Source organism: Eptesicus fuscus, chromosome 9 (genome assembly GCF_027574615.1).
Source record: "Eptesicus fuscus isolate TK198812 chromosome 9, DD_ASM_mEF_20220401, whole genome shotgun sequence".
Taxonomy (NCBI): domain Eukaryota; kingdom Metazoa; phylum Chordata; class Mammalia; order Chiroptera; family Vespertilionidae; genus Eptesicus; species Eptesicus fuscus.
The window spans coordinates 76,151,134-76,170,754 of record NC_072481.1 but is presented as its reverse complement, the minus strand read 5'-3'; the positions used below and the strand labels follow the sequence as shown (position 1 = coordinate 76,170,754).

Sequence of the window (19,621 nt, the reverse complement as noted above, 5' to 3'; positions counted from 1 at the left end):
TGTCAGCCTGTTTGCCCTTAACTGCCCTCCCCTGCAGGCCTGGTCACCCCTAACTGCCCTTCCCTGCAGGCCCGGTCGCCCCCAACTTCCCTCTCTGCTGGCCTGGTCACCCCTAACTGCCCTCCCCTGCAGGATTGATCACCCCCAACTGCCCTCCCTTGCAGGCCTGGTCCCTCCCAACTGCCCTCCCCTGCTGACCTGATCACCCACAACTGCCCTCCCTTGCAGGCCTGGTCCCTCCCAACTACCCTCCCCTGCTGGCCATCTTGTGGCAGCCATCTTGTGTCCACATGGGGGCAGCCATCTTGTGTGTTGCAGTGATGGTCAATTTGCATATTACTCTTTTATTATATAGGATGGTACATTTGCTACAGTTAATGAACACTAAAGCCCATACTTAATTCAGATTTCCTTAGTTTTTACCTAATGCCCGTTTCTATCCCAGGATCCTGTCCAGGATACCGTATTACATTTAGTTGTCATGTCTCTTTAGGCCCCTCATGGTTATGACAGTTTCTCAGACTTGTTTTTGATGACCTTGACAGTTGTGAGGTGTACTCATTAGGTATTTTGTAGACTCTCTCAATTGAGATCTAATGTTTTCCTCAAAATTAGACAGTTTCTTTCAGGGGGGGGACAAAAATGGTTTGGGTAAGGAAGAGCACAGAAGTAAAGTGTCCTTTTCACCATGTCATGTTAAGGGTAATGTACTATCGATATAATTATCACTGCTGGTATTGACCTTGATCACTTGGACAAGGTAATATTGGTTAGGTTCCTCCACTATACACCCCCTCCCCCCAACCTTTTCCATACTGATCTCTTTAGAAAGAAGTCACAATACACAATGAGGAGTAATATTTCTGCTCCTTGAGGGAAGAGTATCTACATGAATTACTTGGAATTCTTCTGCAGGTAAATTTGTCTATTTCCCCATTTATTTACTTATTCAATCATTCATTTCAGTATGAACTCATTGATATTTATTTTATACTCTTGTTTATAATCTAATACTATTATAATCTATAGATTATAGATTAATAATTTATACTTCTTTAATCTATACTTTTATAATCTACTTCTTCTTTATTTTATTGCTCAAATTGTTCTAGCTTTGGCCACTAGAAGCTATTTCCATCGGATCCTATGTCCACTTGACACACTCTCAACAAGATGGGCTTTGTTTTGTTTTTGTACTTCTTTACTTTCTGGCACTATGAGATACTGCACCCTTATTTTGAATATTTCCTGCCCCAGTTCCAGAATCAGCCATATCTCCAAGGATCCCTGGTTTCTTTTACTGAACGAAGGTCTTAGAAACCAAGATCTAAGTGTAGGTGTGCCCACTGCTAATGGAATGTCACTCCTTGTAGACCCTTTTCGCTGACAGATCAAGGAAATAGATGTGTGCATACTAACCCTTGAATATATATACATCTATAAATATTCCTACATGCAACCACCTATGTCTATATTAAGCTAAACATGAGTTCATACGGATGTGCGTGAGTATTTCCATGCACAGCTGAAGTGGTGGGAAAGTAGGAAAATTCCTTAGAAGCCAGAAATGCAAGAAAGCAGAAATGAGAGATGGCATTTGCCCTGGGGCATATGCCCATTCAGGTCACCTAGAGCTTGGGCACCAGACCCAAAGCAGGCTGAGAAAGGGGAAGTGAAAGAAATTAGAGCCACTACATAAAATAAGACATGTCTTGAAGGCAGGACCCTCCTAAACTTCTAAAAGATGGTACCCTACTAGAGAAAAAGGTCTTCCCCACAGACAAAGACAGTGGGATGTGTATTTATGTGGGTTTTGGCTCTGGGCAGAGAGAGAACATGTACAATGACTCCCCTGAGAATGAGAGTTTGGAGGTCTGAGTTCACAGGCCCTGTGTGGGGAAAAAACAAAAAGGAAAAATAAGCCCAACGCAGAAATTGCAATGTCAGCGAGCCTGGTTGGGAGTGCCCCCAGGTGCCCTGACAGAAGGAAACGCAAACTCTCAAAAGGCTTGTGCTTTAAATCCAGGTCTCTAAATATTCCCACAGATAAAGTACAACAGAACATGAGCGCCCAGTCCAAAAATCACTAAACACCCTTGAAAAGAAAAGAAATCAATCACAAAGACACATATTATTTGATTCCATTTATATGAAGTAGCCAGAACAGGCCAGTTTATAGAGAGAGAAAGTAGATTAGTGGTTGCCAGGGGCTGGTAGAGGAGGAGAAGGAGGGAGGTGGGATTTGGGAAGAAGTAGAAATTGCTAATGATACCCAGTTTCTTTCAGGGGGGCACAAAAATGTTCTAAAATTAGACTGTGACAATGGTTACACCACTTTGTGAATATACTAAAAACACTGAATTATATAGTTTAGATAGGTGAATTGTAAGGTACAGGATCCTGGAATAGAAAGAGGACATCAATGAAAAAAACTGGTGAAATTTAAAAAGTCTGGTATTTAATAGTTACATATCAGTGTTAATTATTCAGTTTTGACAAATGCACCATGGCAATGTAAGATGTTAACATTGGAGAAAAATGGGTGAGGCATGTATAAAAACTCTTTGCACTAGCATTACAACTGTTCTATAAATCTAAATTATTCCAAACTAAAAAAGTTTTTTTCTTAATTTTCAACAAATGTGATCCATCTATTATGAAGCAAAGGGTGTCTTTGAAAGATGTGCAAGTTGTTTCTGAAAATACTGCGGAGACAGTATTTTCACTTGAGTGAAAGAGGGCTAATTACAAAATAACACAACAGAGGAACTCTCCAAGACCAGCAAGTTCAAGGCCTTCTTCAGGAAATGACATGCATTTGTGGTGCACCCCATTTATGGTTACATAACCAGCATTTTAAGGTCCCCACTAATGGCCACTCCATGATCTGTGGCTTTTGCAATCTTTAGTTAACTTTTTAATCAAGTGCATTTTCTTTTGTTTAGCAATCTTCAGTCTAGCTTCTAACAATTTTTCTTGTTCTTTTTTAATTTCTCCAATTTTTCAAGAAACTGGCAACAGAGAATTAAATCTAGATACATATTACGCTAATAAATGTTTGAGGGTTGCCAAGTACACAAGAAATGACTTTCCAGCTCTTATTTAAAAAAAAAAAAAAAACTTCGTAAGTGGTCAATTTCTAAGTCGTTTTACAGCCCACTACCTGCCTTTCAAGTCTCTCTGCAAATTCAGTTAGCTAAGATGGACAGTCACAATTCATTACTCGTCATATGATGAAATAGCGCCACACCCTAAATCTTGACAAAATGACTTCTTTTAGTTTTACTACATTTTGCCCTTCTTTAAACTAAGATAACAGAACTGGCATTCAGATAAAGACATATAAAAAGACATTCTAAATACTTCAGTATGAAGATAAATTACACATAAGTCAACTTTGGAAGTTTGGAAACTCAGTAAAGCTAACTATAAAACTGAGGTACAAGTTAACTCAATACAGCTGAAATTACAAAAATAAATGTAAGATGGTCTTTTGGTAAACTCCATCTCCAGGCCTCCTACATTAAAAAATAAATTAAAAAAATGTTTTGTCTTTCCCTCCACATTCGCATAAAATTTCTCTCTGAATCTAATTTTATATAAATATTGATTTGCTTCCCTTTTGTAAAATGGCCTGCAGGTAAGTTAACACTTGTTGTTTGGAGAAGAACGGGTATTTGTCTTTTAGAGAGGGAAGTAAAACAGTTCAACTTCCCTGGCACACAACAAACAGAAGCTCTTGGTCTTTCTTCCAGAGTAAAGCACACAAATTCTTAAGGCATTCTTTTTTTTTTTTTTTCTTTTTTTAAGATTTTTAAATTGACTTTTAGAGTCAGAGGAAGGGAGAGGGAGAGAGAAACATCCATATGAGAGTGAAACATGGATTAGCTGCCTCCTGCACTCCCCACCCCCCACATGGGGAATCGAGCCTGAAACCTGGGCATGTGCCCTGACCAGGAATCAAACAGCAACCTTTCAGTGCATGGGATGATGACCAACCAACTACACCAGCCAGGGCCTTAAGGCATTCCGACTTTACTCCAATAAAGAGGTAAAAGAAGAGAGAAGACCCATTTGTTCATTTTTTCCTTTGTTTCTCTTGCCGTAGGTGATATATCAGTGAAAATACTGCTGTGTGAATTATCTGAAATTTTACTACCTATGTTTTCTTCTAGGATTTTTATGGTTGTATGACCTACATTTAAGTATTTTATCCATTTTGAGTTTATTCTTGTGTAGGGTACAAATTGGTGGTCTAGTTTCATTTTTTTGCATGTACCTGTCCAGTTTTCCCAACACCATTTATGAAAGAGATTAACTTTACTCCATTGTATAGTCTTGCCTCCTTTGTCAAATATTAATTGGTCTATATGCCTGTTCTTGTGCCAATACCAGGCTGCTTTCATTACAATGGCTTTGTAGTATAGTTTGATATCAGATATTGTGATTCCCTCCAACTTTGTTCCTCAAACTAAAAAGCTTCTAAGCAGAAAAAAAAAAAGGTTAAAAGGGAACCTACTGTATTGGAAAGCCTATTCGCCAATGATACATCTGATAAGAGGTTAATTTCCAAAATATATAAGGAACTCATACAACTTAACACCAGTAAGACAAACAATTCAATTAAAAAATGGGCAAAGGACCTGAACAGACTCTTCTCCAAAGAAGACATACAGATGGCCAAGAGACATATGAAAAAATGCTCAACATCACTAATCATCAGAGAGAGGCAAATTAAAACTATAATGAGGTATCACCTCATACCTGCCCGGCTGGCTACCATCAACAAATCAACAAACAAGTGCTGGCGAGGATGTGGAGAAAAGGGAACCCTCGTGCATTGTTGGTGGGAATGCAGACTGGTGCAGCCACTCTTGAAAACAGTATAGAGGGTCCTCAAAAAATAAAAAATGGAACTGCTGTTTGACCCAGCAATGCCACTTCTGGGGATCCTAAGAATCCCTTAACACAATCACAAAGAATATGCACAGCTATATTCATAGCAACATTATTTACAATAGCTAGGATATAGAAACAGCCCAAGTGCCCATCAATAGATGAGTGGATAAAAAAGCTGTGCTACATTTACACAATGGATTACTATGCAGCTGTAAAAAGGGAGCTCTTAACCCTTTCAGACTATTATGCTAAGTGAAATAAGTCAACTAGAGAAAGACAAACATCACATGATCTCACTTATATGTGGAATCTAATGAACAAAATAGGTCCAGAGGTATGGAACAGACTGACAGATCTCAGAGGGGGAGAGGAGGGGACAAGACGAGATTAAGCAAAGAACATATATGCATATATGCATAGCCCATGGACCCAGACAGTAGTGTGGGGAAGGTCTGGGGTGGGGTTGGGACAAAAAGGAGGAAACTGGAGATATCTGTAATATTGTCAACAATTAAGAGAGAGAGAAGGAGAGAGAGAGAGAGAGAGAAGATTCCAGAGCTTTCAAGGTCAATTCACTTCAGCCAATATGCACCAAAATGCATACTGTTTCATTGGAAGAAATAAGAAAGTAAAATACACAGGTACAATCCTTTTAGCTATGTTAGCTTCATCCACTGAAAATGGAAAATAAAGTCTTGGTTTGTGGGCTTTACCCTCAAAAAGTGTTTCTTGACTATCTAAATCAGCCCTGCATGGCTATTGTTGAAGGTCTTGGAATCACAGAATTTAAGAGGTAAATAGGTCAGAAAGAGTATCGTTTCCAGCCCATGGGAACACAGTACCAAGAATTCTGGGGACCTCGCTAGTGAGAGGCAGGGCCATTTTTACCCCTGAGACACAGGGGATGTGGGAATCTGTCCTGTCCTCCTGCCTAAGTCCAGAGTGTACTTGGGCAAAACTGGGAACCAACACCAATCTCTGCCTCCCCCAGCTCAGTGTCCACCCATGCGTGCCCTGGTAAGTGGCCCTCACTGCTCTCCACTCCAGATCCTGGGAATGTGAGCAGAGGAGGCGGTGCCAAGGTGGGAAGACCCCTCCCCAGCCCCGCCCCCACCACCAGCAGCACCAGCAGCACCTCCAGCCTCAGCTTAAGGACAAGGCTGTTCCCTCAAGCACAGAAATAGAACTCTCAGAAAAGGCGGAAAGGAAGTCAAGTGTCACAAGAGCTCTGTATGTGCAGATATGGATCAACCCCTAAGAGACGCTGTTACATGTTTTTTTAAAAAGAGACAAGGAGTGGAAGCACTTGTGTCAGAAACAGTCAGAAAGATTCTGTGTGCACGTGTGCACCGCCTGGCTCTGAAGGAGGCCCTGGCTTCCCTGGGAGGGGATCTGGGCAGCGGAAAAGATGGGTGTGGGGGACACTGGCCTTGCATTATAGCCCCTTTTCTGCCTTGATTTTGATACATGAGCTTCCTACTCAGAAAACTAATTTTTAAACTGTATTTATACAAAATAAAAGCAAAAAAAAATTACTTAAATTTTTTAAGTTAAAATAGATAAATAAATATGTAATATCAATATTCAAACAAAAACAGAGCAAAACTGTAATGTGGGAGGGAGGGGGGTTTGGGGACTAAAGACGTCTCACCCCAGTGACACTCACAGTTAAACCACTTCATGAAATTTCACAAAATGACTTTTGAATTTAGCAACTTCCTGTAAGCCTTAGCAACCTTTTGCTGTGTACCTTTGTTGACCCTGTTTCAAACTGGAGGTACAGAGTAATGAATGAGACAGAAGGGAGAGGTATGAAGGTAAGGGAACAAACCAGTCTTTTTTATTTTAATTACTTGTTTGAAATAAGAATTTAGAACCACCTGAATAGAGCCTTTTCAAATGTACCCCTGCTCTTTTTCAACTTAGACTAGAACCTGAGCTCGTATTGTTATTTTGGTAAATAAACCTGAGAATGGAATATTTTAGTATGATGTCTGGGAAATCCCCAGCACTATCAGCCCAGCTATATCTTAATTTAACACTTAAAACCGCTGTGCTCAGTTGATTGGAGCGTCGTCCTGTGCACCAAAAGGTTCTGGGTTTAATCCCTGGTCAGGATGCATAGGAGGCAGCAGCAGATCCATGTTTCTCTCTCTCTCCTTTCTTCTCTCTCTAAAAAATAAATAAATAAATAAAAACAATTAAAAACACACATATCTTCAGGTGAGGATTAAAAAAAACCCACATGAATGCTGTTGTGAACTTTCAAAACCATTACTGCAAATCAGATCGGTGCTACTAATGCATAAAAGATTAACCACTGATAACTTTAAAAAGTTATGAGCAGAGTTACATGACTACAAAGACGTCAGTAGATATTTACCAAGCACACAGTTTTTGGATAATTAAAAAACACATTACAAATGGGTTAATGAGTTCATCTGTGGCAGGTAGCCATGTTTCTCCGGCCCAAAGGGACAGTGGTCTTTTAGCAAAGCGTGTGTTTAACCAGAATAAACTACTTCAAGTTACTTTTCCCACTTATTACTCTCCTTCCTTGTGTTGTCCTGGCAAAACCACAAGAAATTGTCATTAATAAGAATGCAGCAAGTTTTCCCTTTATCTTGTTTACTGAAAGGCTTGCTTAAAATAGAAAGCTTCTGAAAAGCACACAACCAAACACTGTTATTAAATTACACATCTTGATTTCTGCTGCTACAAAAGATATTTCCAGATTGTATCTCCTTAGAAGTAATCTTTTCATGAGCTTTGCTTTTATTAGTGGAGTGCTGAGGCCATGCTGCACAATCCCAGGAGCACTTGGGTAGATGGCACCACGTGACTTGACTTTCAGCTGCTCAAGGAAACGTCCACATGTTGCTCACACAAACCTGAGATGGTTCATCCAAAAAAATGATATGGCCCTAACCGGTTTGGCTCAGTGGATAAGCGTCGGCCTTCGGACTGAAAGGTTCCAGGTTCGATTCCGGTCAAGGGCATGTACCTTGGTTGCAGGCACATCCCCAGTAGGGGGTGTGCAGGAGGCAGCTGATCAATGTTTCTCTCTCATCAATGTTTCTAACTCTCTCTCCCTCTCCCTTCCTCTCTGTAAAAAAAAATCAATAAAATATATATATTTTTAAAATGATATAACTATCTGCATATGTCATTGCATGTGATACATACATCAACTCCCCAGAATGAAAATGGGAATAGAGTACTTAGTACTTAAACAGCCCAAGATTAACACTTAACTATCAGCAATTGGGCCGTGATTTAACTTTCAAATTGGGAACTAGGACTATTCAACCTGAAATGTAGGTTCCAAATAATAAACAGGCCAAACCAGTTGGTAAAAAGAACTGGCTCCCAATGTTATCTTAAGTTAGTCATTCATGCCAAGGGAAAAATGTAAATAAAATCCTATTTCAATCCAACAAACATTAATTTAGTTCCTACCTTGAACCAAACATGCCAAGATGACTAAGATTCACTACCGACAAAGAACGTTCATCTTTTAGTCTCAGTGTCTTTGTTCAAACAGCTTTCTTCCTAGAATATTCCGCCTGTCCCACCCGTCCCCACCCGGGCACCTTCTCCTTCTCCTTTAAAGGCAGCAGCTCCCAGGAAGTCTCCTTGGCACCCTCTCAGGACAGGCCCATGGGTGCAGAGGCCATGTCCTTGGGCAATGGCATGGGCACAGGCCCCTAGAACATTGAGTACATATGTTACCAGGTTTACGCGTAAAACAGTAGTAACAAGTGTTCACAGGTCTGTCTCCCAGAAGGCTTGGATCCTCATTAATCTCTGTATCCTGTTCTAGCCCAATATTTGGCATAATGTGCTCCGTAAGCTAATTCAGCCCTGTGCCGCTTACCGACAGGGCTCCATTCCGAGAAACGCGTCGTTAGGTGATTCTGTCACTGTGTGAACACCACAGAGTGCACTTTCACAAGCATAGATGGTATAGCCTACTACACACTCAGCCTATGTGGTACAGTCTATTGCTCCTAGGCTATAAGCCTGGACAGCACGTTACGGTGCAAAACAACACGAGATTAAATCAAGCACAAGAAGAATGACGCAATCAAGAGATGCGATAAACATGAGATGCATGAAGCACACTGTGCTACAGCAAACTTCTTATTTACAAGTAAAAAGAGTTCACTCTAAATTAACGATAAAAAGTATAGTGTAGTAAATACCTAAACCAGTAACAGTCGTTTACTATCATGATCAAGAAGTATGCACTGTACCTACTCGTATGCACTATACTTGCATACAACTGGTAGTGCAGGCTTGTTTACACCAGCATCACCACAAACCCATGAGCAATGAGCTACACTTAAAAGTCACAATGGCTACAAAGTCATTAGTCCATAGAAATTTTCCAGCTTCATTGTAATCTTACTAGAGGCCCAGTGCACGAAATTCGTGCACGGCGGCGGGGGGGGGGGGGGGGGCGGGGGTTGTCCCTCAGCCCAGCCTGCACCCTCTCCAATCTGGGATCCTTCTCACAATCTAGGACTGCTGGCTCCCAACTGCTCACCTGCCTGCCTTCCTGATTGCCCCTAACTGCTTCTGCCTGCCAGCCTGATCACTCCCTAACCACTCCCCTGCCAGCCTGATTGCCCCTAACTGCCCTCCCCTGCCAGCCTGTTTGCCCCTAACTGCCCTTCCCTGCAGGCCTGGGTCCCCCCTAACTGCCCTTCCCTGCAGGCCCGGTCACCCCCAACTTCCCTCCTCTGCCAGCCTGGTCACCCCTAACTGCCCTCCCCTGCAGGCTTGATCGCCCCCAACTGCCCTCCCTTGCAGGCCTGGTCCCTCCCAATTGCCCTCCCCTGCTGGCCTGATCGCCCACAGGCCTGGTCCCTCCCAACTGCCCTCCCCTGCTGGCCTGGTCCCTCCCAACTGCCCTCCCTTGCAGGCCTGGTCCCTCCCAACTGCCCTCCCCTGCTGGCCATCTTGTGGTGGCCATCTTGTGTCCACATGGGGGCAGGATCTTTGACCACAGGGGGGCAGCCATCTTGTGTGTTGGGGTGATGGTCAATTTGCATATTACTCTTTTATAGATAGGATAGAGGCCTGGTGCATGGGTGGGGGCCAGCTGGTTTGCCCTGAAGGGTGTCCCAGATGAGGGTGGGGGTTACCTTGGGGTGTGGGGCGGCCTGGGCGAGGGGCCTGTGGTGGTTTGCAGGCTGGCCATGCCCCCTGGCGACCCAAGTAGAGGCCCTGGTATCTGGGATTTATTTATTTTCTACAATTGAAACTTTGTAGCCTGAAGCAAAGCAAAACCTCCTGCTTGCTCCGTGGCCGCAGCCATTTTTGTTGGGATTTATTGATCTTCTATAATTGAAACTTTGTAGCCTTAAGCAGAGGCCTGGGCCGGCCAGGGTGTGCAGAAAGCTTGGCTTCCTCCACCACCGGGGGCAACCCTAGCCTCCTGCTCTCTCCAGCTCTGTGGCTGCCACCATTTCTGTTGGGATTTATTTATCTTCTATAATTGAAACTTTGTAGCCTGGAGTGGAGGCCTCGGCCGGCCAGGGTGTGCGGAAAGCTTGGTTTCCTCCATCGCCGGGGAAACCCAAGCCTCCCTCCTGCTCGCTCAGTGGCCATATCCATCTTGGTTGGGGTTAATTTGCATACTCACTCCTGACTGGCTGGTGGGCGTGGCTGGTGGGTGTGGCTTGTAGGTGTAGCAGAGTGATGGTTACTTTGCATATTACTCTTTTATTAGATAGGATGGGACCACAGTCATTGACCGAAAAGTTGGTATATGGCACATGACTATGGATGAGATAGATAATATATGCGGAGCAGTTGGCAGCATAAGCATTCAGTACAGAAGTTCTGGCATCATTAAGCCAGACAGGGAAACTAAGGCCAAGTTTGAAGAACAGCTCTTGTTCTACAACGGGAAGGCTAAAGTTCCAGGACCCAGAGGCCTCTCCTTGAAATGCCAGGAAGTGGCCACACCTCCACTCTCTCGGCCCTCCTTGCAATTACTGTCAAATGAAGCTGCCAGACTGTGACACCAGCCAGGCTGGACCCACCCAGGGTCCCCTAGAATGGAGACTGCTCACCTCCAGTTCTGTGTGCAGAGCTGGACTAAGGGACGATCCCCAACTCCACCAGCCCTGTCCTCTTAAGTCTGTGGAATTGGGAGTTTATACCTCACAGTATTGCCCTGAATATACTTTACCCTTTGATGTCCCTCAACCTTGAAACAGCAATCTCTTTAGAACCACAAGGAACCTCCCACCACACTTCTGTGTGGTCCCAGGAAAGACCAAAATGCTCAGGGTTAGTCACTAGTCTTATCAGATCTCTGGGACCCTGGGCGGGGGGGGGGGGGGGGAGAGGGGGGTAGGGCAGGCACCCCTACCTGCCTAGAACTTCCCACTCATCACACACCCTCATGCCCAGCAAGCAAGTTCCACTTCTCAACTTGCAGCCATATGCTGCTCCTGACTTCCTCCTCCCCCCTCCTCTGTGATGGCTCATCTTCCCTCCTTCCCACTGCTGACCTTCTCTTCGCCCTCCCCCTGCTCCATCCAAAACTTCAGTCTTCCCAGCTCTCTCCTTCCACTCTTAGCCTTACAGGAGAATTGTTTGCCTCAAAACATTTTCTTTCTCATTTTACCACTACAAAGGGGGTAGAGGGAGTGAGTGGGATAAGTAGAAAGAAGAAAACCACTGCCTTTCCAGGTTCCTCATTGCTGCTTTGGAGCATCTTTCTTCCACCATCCCTTATACAAGACCTTCCCTCCCCCCAGACCCCACCCAGACTCCTTACATTAAGTGAGCTGTGGCCTGCAGAGCAGCTGGCTGAGTGCCTGGTAGCAGAGCAGGCCATACCCTCTCTGGTCCTTACGCTTATAGAATCCATCAACCTCCACCATCCTGGGGAGCTGGGGTCCTACGTTGTCTTTTTCTCCTCACATCCCCGAATTCAACTTGGAAGCTTCACTGTTTAAGAGAACAATCCGTCCAACCCCCAGTTCCTTGGCTAAACCAAACTGACTTGTACCCCAGGTCCCACATCCACACCCTGACTTTCATCACTGCCCAGAAAAGCTTCACTGAGAAGCCTTCAACTGCAACATCCCAGCCCCCAGGCTCTCTCACTTCCGCTGCACCTGCTCCTCAAAGTCCCTCCATCTCTGGATATTTCTCTTCTCACTTTCAACACTTCCAAGTGCTTGTCAGTATCTTTCAACACCCTTACTCCTTAACTTTCCAACAACCTTCTCTGGAAATCGCCAACTATCTGTTTACTTCTGCTCCTGAAAGGAGCTGCTGAACGAGAAAAGTCACATATTGACACAAATCCCTGCCTCTAAAAAATCTAGGATTTTCAGTAGGCTGATGACCCTCCAGCCACCCATAAATTGCTCTGGTCAGTTCTTTCTCCACCCGCCCATAAGGACCACTTTACATCTTCACTCATCCTCAAAACTGGTAGCAGTGGCTCTAAACTTCAGAGACTCACTGGGGAGCCCCTATACCCTGATATCCAGATTCATTAGGCCTGGAACTGATCCCAAACACACACAGGGCAAGAGATTCTGATGAACGATAGTCCATACAACCATTTTCGAAAAAATATTAGTCTACAGCAGAGTCTGCAAACTGGCCCTTAGGCCAAATCCAGCCTGCTGCCTGTTTTTCTGTGGCCCGCATACAAAAATTGTGTTTTACATTTTTTAAACGGTTAAAATAAAACGACGGAAGAAAATTCCACAACACCTGAACATTACATGAAATTCAAATTCCAGTGTTTATACATGGTTTCCTGAGAACACAGCCATGCCCAGTTATTTACACCTTACCTACGGCTGCTTTTATGGTATCATGCCAGAGCTGGGTAGTTGTAGGGAAGACTGTATAGCCTGCAAAGCCGAAAATATTTACTGTCTAGCCTTTATAACAAGTTTGGCGACCCCTGGTCTGCAGGATAAAGTGTAAACACCTCACCAGAGCGTTTCAGCTTCCTGGTGAGGTGACTGCTGCTCACTTCTCCAACCGAGAGTCCTGCAGTCCACACAACAGCAGCCCACCATGCACTTCAGGGGGCTCGCAGTTCCTCGAATGAAGCACACATTTCACACGCCATACCTCTGCACGTGCCGTTCTTTCTCATCACTCCGCCTCATAAATTTCTTCTTCCTTCAAGACCCAGTGCTGCCCCTCCTCACCTGAGAGATGCTCTTTGATGACCACGCCTCATGGCTTTCACCTGTGTTTGATTAATGTGTATCCCACTTCTCTGTCTACCGCAGTGGCTCTCAAACTTTCCAGCACATCAGCGCCCACTGGAGGGCTCATTAAATCACCTGTGGCTGAGCCCATCCCCAGAGCAGCAGATGGGGGCACCAGGGAGAGAAGGTACATCTCTAACAAGTTTCCAGGCTGCTGCTGCTGGTCCCGGTACTACACAGGGGCAACACTGGTTGATGTATGCGTCCCTGACCCAACAATGAGTTTTTTGAGGATGGGCCCTATTTTATTCATATTTGAATCATCACAGCCTAGCACAGCTCCGGAAATTCCTGGAACACAGTTGAAACTTAATACCTGTTGTTTGTCCCTTAACTGAATTATTTTCCTCCTGTAAGCTAGTCATTTCCATTATCAGGCAGTGAAGGGGAAATTAAGAGGCAAGAGGAGATCTGACTTTGCAGGAACTCCTGAGGCCAGAAAAGAAAAAGAAAGGGGCTCTCTGCGAGAGTGATTTCTGTGCCGGCCATACGCACCCTGAGCTGGGGCGAACAGAGAGCCCTGGGTGAAGTCAGAACCCCACGGGTACAGCCTAGAGGCAGTGTCATTGGGGGCTGGAGGGGACAAGTTAGGGGCAGGACCCTGCCTCCCACAAAGGCCAATCCACTGTCCACTTTAAACACAAGGCTCTATAGAATGAAGTTTCATAACAGACATCAGCAGCACTGGCATATATTGTTACTAATGATGAACATTTATTGAGCACCTATTATTTCCTTGGAATACAAGAAGGGATAAAACCTCCACCTCCAAGAGACTTTAAATTAGTTTGAAATTCAGCCTATAAATGCAGCAAGATAACTAACAATATAAGGTAACATTTACTAAATGTCAAAGGTAAACAGTAAGTTCTTCAGGCGTCCTATGTGTCCTACGGCTTTCCCTTCTCTGTTCCACCAGGGCTCCATCTGCAAACCTCCATCCGCAAACCTCCATGGGCACCGCACAGGCCTGTGAGGACACCACGCTTGTATACTCATATGGGTCCTTTGTCTCCTCTGGTTTATCAACTCTTCCCAGACAGGGAAAATCTTGACTTTTTTCATCTTTGGATTCTACAACTTGCCCAGGTACCTGGCACTAATAGCGTTAAATAAATATTTAATTGATTTAATAATGACTGTGGAATGTGAGCTGAGCTTTTAAGGAAGGGCAAATCTTAGATAAGAAAAGAAGTGAAGGCTGGGCTTTCCAAGAATGAGCAAGGGAACCAAGTGGGTGATTAAAAATTGCAGGCAGGTAAAGAAACCTTGTGGTCACAGCCTTCCCCTCTACCCCATTCCTGAAATTATCAACTCCCTGCTGGTATCACCCTCAGTCCAGAGCGCCAGGTTTTCAGAGCTGGTCTTCCTTCGTCCAGCCTTTTAAACTGTAACACCAAGCTTACGGTAATAGTCCTAAACCTTTGCTGTGCTTTGATCTCAATATCATTTCCTGGTCTATTTTTCCCTTGTTCCTTTTTCTGCTGATTAAATTAGGAAGGAAGGAAAGAAGAAAGGAAAGAAGGAAGAAAGGAGTAAACAAACAAACAAACCCAAATAATCCTAATTTAATACTGAATTGATACTTTATACAAACACAAAATGTGGGAGTGCCAGTCAGTAAAAATAGCCTTGGCACGGGGAGTTACCCCCACCCACCAAAGTGGAAAGTCCTTAAAATCAGGAGACAGCTTCTCAGCTTTCACAGCTCCTAGGATATGACCATGCACCATACAAATTAATAACATCCATATCACGCCCATCTGGTAGCTGCGTCCATCTTGAAAACTTAGAAGGCTTTAACTGGTTAAAGTCAGATCATGTCACACTCTGTGACCAAAACAAAGTGGACATGAGCAGATGATTTAAACAAGAAGTAAAACAAAACACTCATCCTCCACTCCTTGAGTCCCCTGAAATAGGAAAGAAAAGCTCTTACCTAACTTATCTTGGGTAGGTGAAGGTTTATATCTGAAAAATCCTACTAATTGCCAGAGCTCCGTATTTGCTGGACAGACAGGGACTCACTATTTAGAAATGCAACTTTCCACAAGCTCATCCTGAGGTACCTGTGGAGGCCCCTCTGTCAGCACCCATTTCCTGTGCTCTATCTGAAGTGCTGTGCTGTACTTGCTTCTAACTAAATAATATGATTTTACATTTCACATCTTCAAGAGGATATCAGACTAATAAAAGTCCCTGGAAACTAAAACCACAGATTTTTTTCCTCAGCATGGTCACAAGTGAACACAGGCTTCCCCCAGGAGTTAACAGAACAGGTAAATGGAAGAATCAGAAAAAGATAATAAAAGAGTTTTTCACTCACATACTAGAATGGTAAACAGATATTTCAGTTTTTGCAAAAATAATAATAATAATAATAATAATAATAAACTACTTGACAAAGGGACACCCAGAAGCCAAGTTCTCAGAAGTTCATTCAATTCAGAAATGATGAATGTATGTGAAATGTTAAGACAGTCATTGGGGAAAAATTCAGTGTCTTTAAGGGGCATATGAAGAACAATTTGGGTAACTTGAAGTATATGTCTTATCATTTTTAGCATATCACAGGGCAATAAAGAGTCACTCTCGCCCTGACTGGTTTGGCTCAGTGGATAGAGCGTCAGCCTGCGGACTCAAGGGTCCCAGGTTCGATTCTGGTCAAGGGCATGTACCTTGGTTGCAGGCACATCCCCAGTAGGGGGTGTGCAGGAAGCAGCTGACCTGTGTTTCTCTCTCATCAATGTTTCTGACTCTCTATCCCTCTCCCTTCCTCTCTGTAAAAAATCAATAAAATATATATTTTATTTTTTTTAAGAGTCACTCTCAACCAGGCAGCGTGGCTCTGAGTTGAATGTCAACCTATGAACCAGGAGGTCATGGTTCGATTCCAGTCAGGGCACATGCCCAGGTTGTGGGCTCCATTCCCCAGTGTGGGGCATGCAGGAGGCAGCCAATGAATGATTCTCTCTCATCATTGATGTTTCTATCTCTCTCTCCCTCTCCCTCTCTGAAATCAATAAAAATATATATTTTTTAAAAAGTCACTCTTCAAAGCAACAGGAGCAAACATTTATCAAGGACTATGTTCTTGGATTGCCCTCCAGATCTGGCTCTCCCTTTTTCTGCCCCATTCTGTGCCCTGGGAGGAGCCCCTGCAGACCCAGGTCAGCCACCTTTGGGTGGGGTCTGACCACTGAAGAGCATTGGCAAGAAGTGGAAGGGCTGTGGGGTGGAGGGCTGAGAGGGCTGAGGTTCACTCTCGCTGCTCCCCCGACCCCATCCTGGCAGGTGCAGCTCTCACTGGGCAGCAGCAAATTAATAAGGAAAATGGAAGAATCAGAAAAAGATAATGAAAGAGTTTTTCATTCAAACTTCCTTCACTTTCCCCTTCAGCTCCCAGGTCTTGGTACCTGAACATCATTTGCCAGTTCCCTTAATCCTGCACACACCCCTCTAAGGAGTTCATTAAAGTTTCTTCGTTGCAACCCACTGAGTTGAATTTTGTTTCCTGCCAGGACTGTGCTTGACACAAGGACCTTCCTGACTTTTATATCTATATAAAAATTTTATATCTATATGAAATTTCTCAACTGCAAGATGTAGGTCTTAATGCCATCTCCCATTTTACACATGAGGATGCTGAGACTCTGAAAGGGTAGAGTGCCAGCCATGGTCACACAGGAAGTTTGCTGGCAGAGCAGGAATTACCCCCTGGCCAGTCCGACATCTAAGGTCTTTAAAAGCTCTTGAAAGTGTGAGGGAGAAACACTCTCAAGCTGCCACACAGCCTCAAATCACATTATTCATGGTTTGGGATTTTTCCCTGGGTGTAAAATAAGCTAGTTGGGGCATTGCCCTGCAAGTGCTTCTTCCACCAAAAGCCATTCAGATTTGAGCCTGCTGGAGGGTGGAGGGCTGTCCTAAGATGGAAGAGTTCACAGGTGCTCCCTCCTTGCCCAATGCCCACATCCTTCTTTCAGTTCACCCCAGAAATCCTTAAACATAAGGCTCTTTTATTCTTTTTTATAAACTAAAAATAGGGTTCTTATGACAGAACCCCAGGATATTTGGAGGGGGGTGAGTGCAGTTAAAAAGCATTTAATAACATCATACTAGCACCTCCCATTCATAACCTGCTAGGTTCCATTAATAGTGTATCTCTTTTCTTACATAGGCCTGGCTGGATTACTCTCTCTAGCTGTGCAGAGTAGCTTAAAACAGAAAATGACTTGTATGCATGCATATTAGCATAACCAATGGACACAGATACTGGGGCGGTGGGGGCTTGCCCTTGGGGGTGGGGGGGGTGGGGGCGTCCATGGGGAGGGGGAAGGAGACATAAAACTTTAGAAAATAAAGGAGATGTAAAACTTTAGAAAATAAAAAAATAAAATGAAATACTAAAAAAAAAAAGAAATAAACTCTGATGGGGCGTGGGGGGCAAGTACAAAATGAACTCCCCTTAAGGATTTAGCTATGGGTTATATTCATTTCAGGGCTAAGACTGCTCTTATTTCTGCCTTTGCCTAGGTCCCTGGGTCTCTCCCACCCTCACTACACACGGAAGAGTAACTTACAAAAGCACGAGTTAGGACTCGACATCTCTCCCAAGATCTGAACTCACTGGATTTTGCAACTGATAAGAAGGCAACGGTGAGATCAGGTGGGTTCTGAATCAGAGGGAACCCTGTGGAAGGGTGGCTCAACAGAGTATCTGAGTAAGGCCACTGGCTCTCACTTCCTCCTTGCTGCAAGAATGTGAGTAGAAAGGGCAGCAGGTGTGCTCTTGCTTGAAGCAAAAAAAGATCACAAGTGAAAGGCAGAGGAAGAAACCTGGGCCAAAACTCAGCATGAAACAGAACGGGCAGGAGTGCAAGGGGCCCTCCTCCAGCAGCCCCACCCGATTCCTTGTAAATCAATACACGTTGTTGACTCAATACTAAATCCACGGTGCATCCAGCCGCCAGCACCTAAGGCAGACCTGAAAACAAGTAAGACAGTCTCAACCCTCAGGAAGACTTCTGGCCAGGAATTGCTGTTCTTTATTGCCATTTTCAATTTTAATGGTAGCAGACAATACGGGACAGTCCAGATAACTTCAACAGCGCCCCTCTTCTTCCACTAACAAACCTGTCCTCCTGGGGAGCCTGGAACCTTAGCCTGGGGAAACCAGGGCTGTGTCCCTCCTCCCTCTCCGTGGACATCACACGTGGTACAAAATAATTGTCATCCTGATTTAACCCGTCTCACTGCTGAAGTTTAAAACCCAGGTCTCTCATTCAAAAACTATAGGCGATAGCCTCTAAATCAATCAGGTGTGTTTTTATGTAGGGTCCTCTACATTCAAAATAATGACCTTGGGGGTGACTCCGCTGATGAAAAAAAAAACAACCGATTCAGCTATCAGAAGACTTTAGAACTTGGTACCAGGAAACGGGGCAACCCAAAACTTTATATTAAATTATTATTTAATATTTTAAATAATATCATTATATAACATTTAATATAAATATTAAAACATTAAAAAGAAAAAAGTTATTTGGAACCTGTCGTGCAGGGTATATAACGTTTTTTCACACTGACAGTTTTGAAAAACAAGCTCAAGAAACTGCCCACCTGTCCGGTTTGTAGCTGGAGAATCTGCTCGGGGGGCGGGGTCACAGGGGGCTAAGGTTCCCCGATAGGCCCCACGCCCGCACTGGCTGGGGAGGGGTCGTGCGCCCCGCGCCGCACTCACCTGGTCCAGCGGAATGCCCAGGAGCTGGCTGAGCGGGTGCAGGCAGGTGGAGCCCGTGGTGCGGTAGGAGAGGCTGGACGGCGGCTCGGCTGCCATCCCGCATCTTCGGGAGGCGGCTGCCCCGACCCCGCACGCTACCCGCTACTCCGCGTCCTCCCGTCCGTGCGCCCGTCGGTGGCGGTTCCGAGGGGCTAGCGACCGACTCCCTCCCAGGGACCCAGCGGCGAGGCCGAGGGACTCCCACTCCTGGGGCGCAAACTTAGTGTGGGCGCTGCGGCCGGGGCGCCGTGGGAGGGCCGTGCCGAGCGCGCCGCTTCCCGCTCCCTCCTCTCGGCGCCCATTGGCCCGGCCGCCGGGACAGCCCAGGAGGAGGGAGGGAGCGGGAGAAGTGGGGACAAGGAGTCCGGCCCCCAGCGCCGCCCGGCCCGCCCAGCCCAGCCCCGACCCAGGCCGCCGGGAGTGGAAAAGTGATGCCAGCGGGCGGGCTGGTGGCGGGCGGGTGGCGCGCGGCCCGGGGGGCTGGAGGCGCCTCTCCTCCTCCCCGGAGCTCGCTGTCCCGTCTCCCCGCCAAATGACACGACCTCCACCCGGATCACCCAGGCGGGCGCCTTTCTGCCCCACCCTGTTGACGCTCTCGCCCCCACTCCTCCCTGTCCTAGCGCCACTAAGATTTCCTGCACTTTCCTTGGGAGCTTTCTCCCTCGCAGCCCCTACTGCA

General features: G+C 45.1%; 1 protein-coding gene across 1 annotated transcript in view; it reads right to left on the bottom strand.

Annotated features, from left to right (window-relative positions):
- MBOAT1 (membrane bound O-acyltransferase domain containing 1) overlaps positions 1 to 19,245 on the bottom strand; it is a 114,363-nt gene extending 95,118 nt beyond the window's left edge. The window contains exon 1 of the mRNA XM_008146072.3: positions 18,904 to 19,245. Coding sequence (XP_008144294.2) covers positions 18,904 to 18,999 — 96 coding nt within the window. The 5' untranslated portion in view covers positions 19,000 to 19,245. The remainder of the gene's footprint in view (positions 1 to 18,903) is intronic.
- Between the last annotated feature and the right edge of the window lie 376 nt (positions 19,246 to 19,621).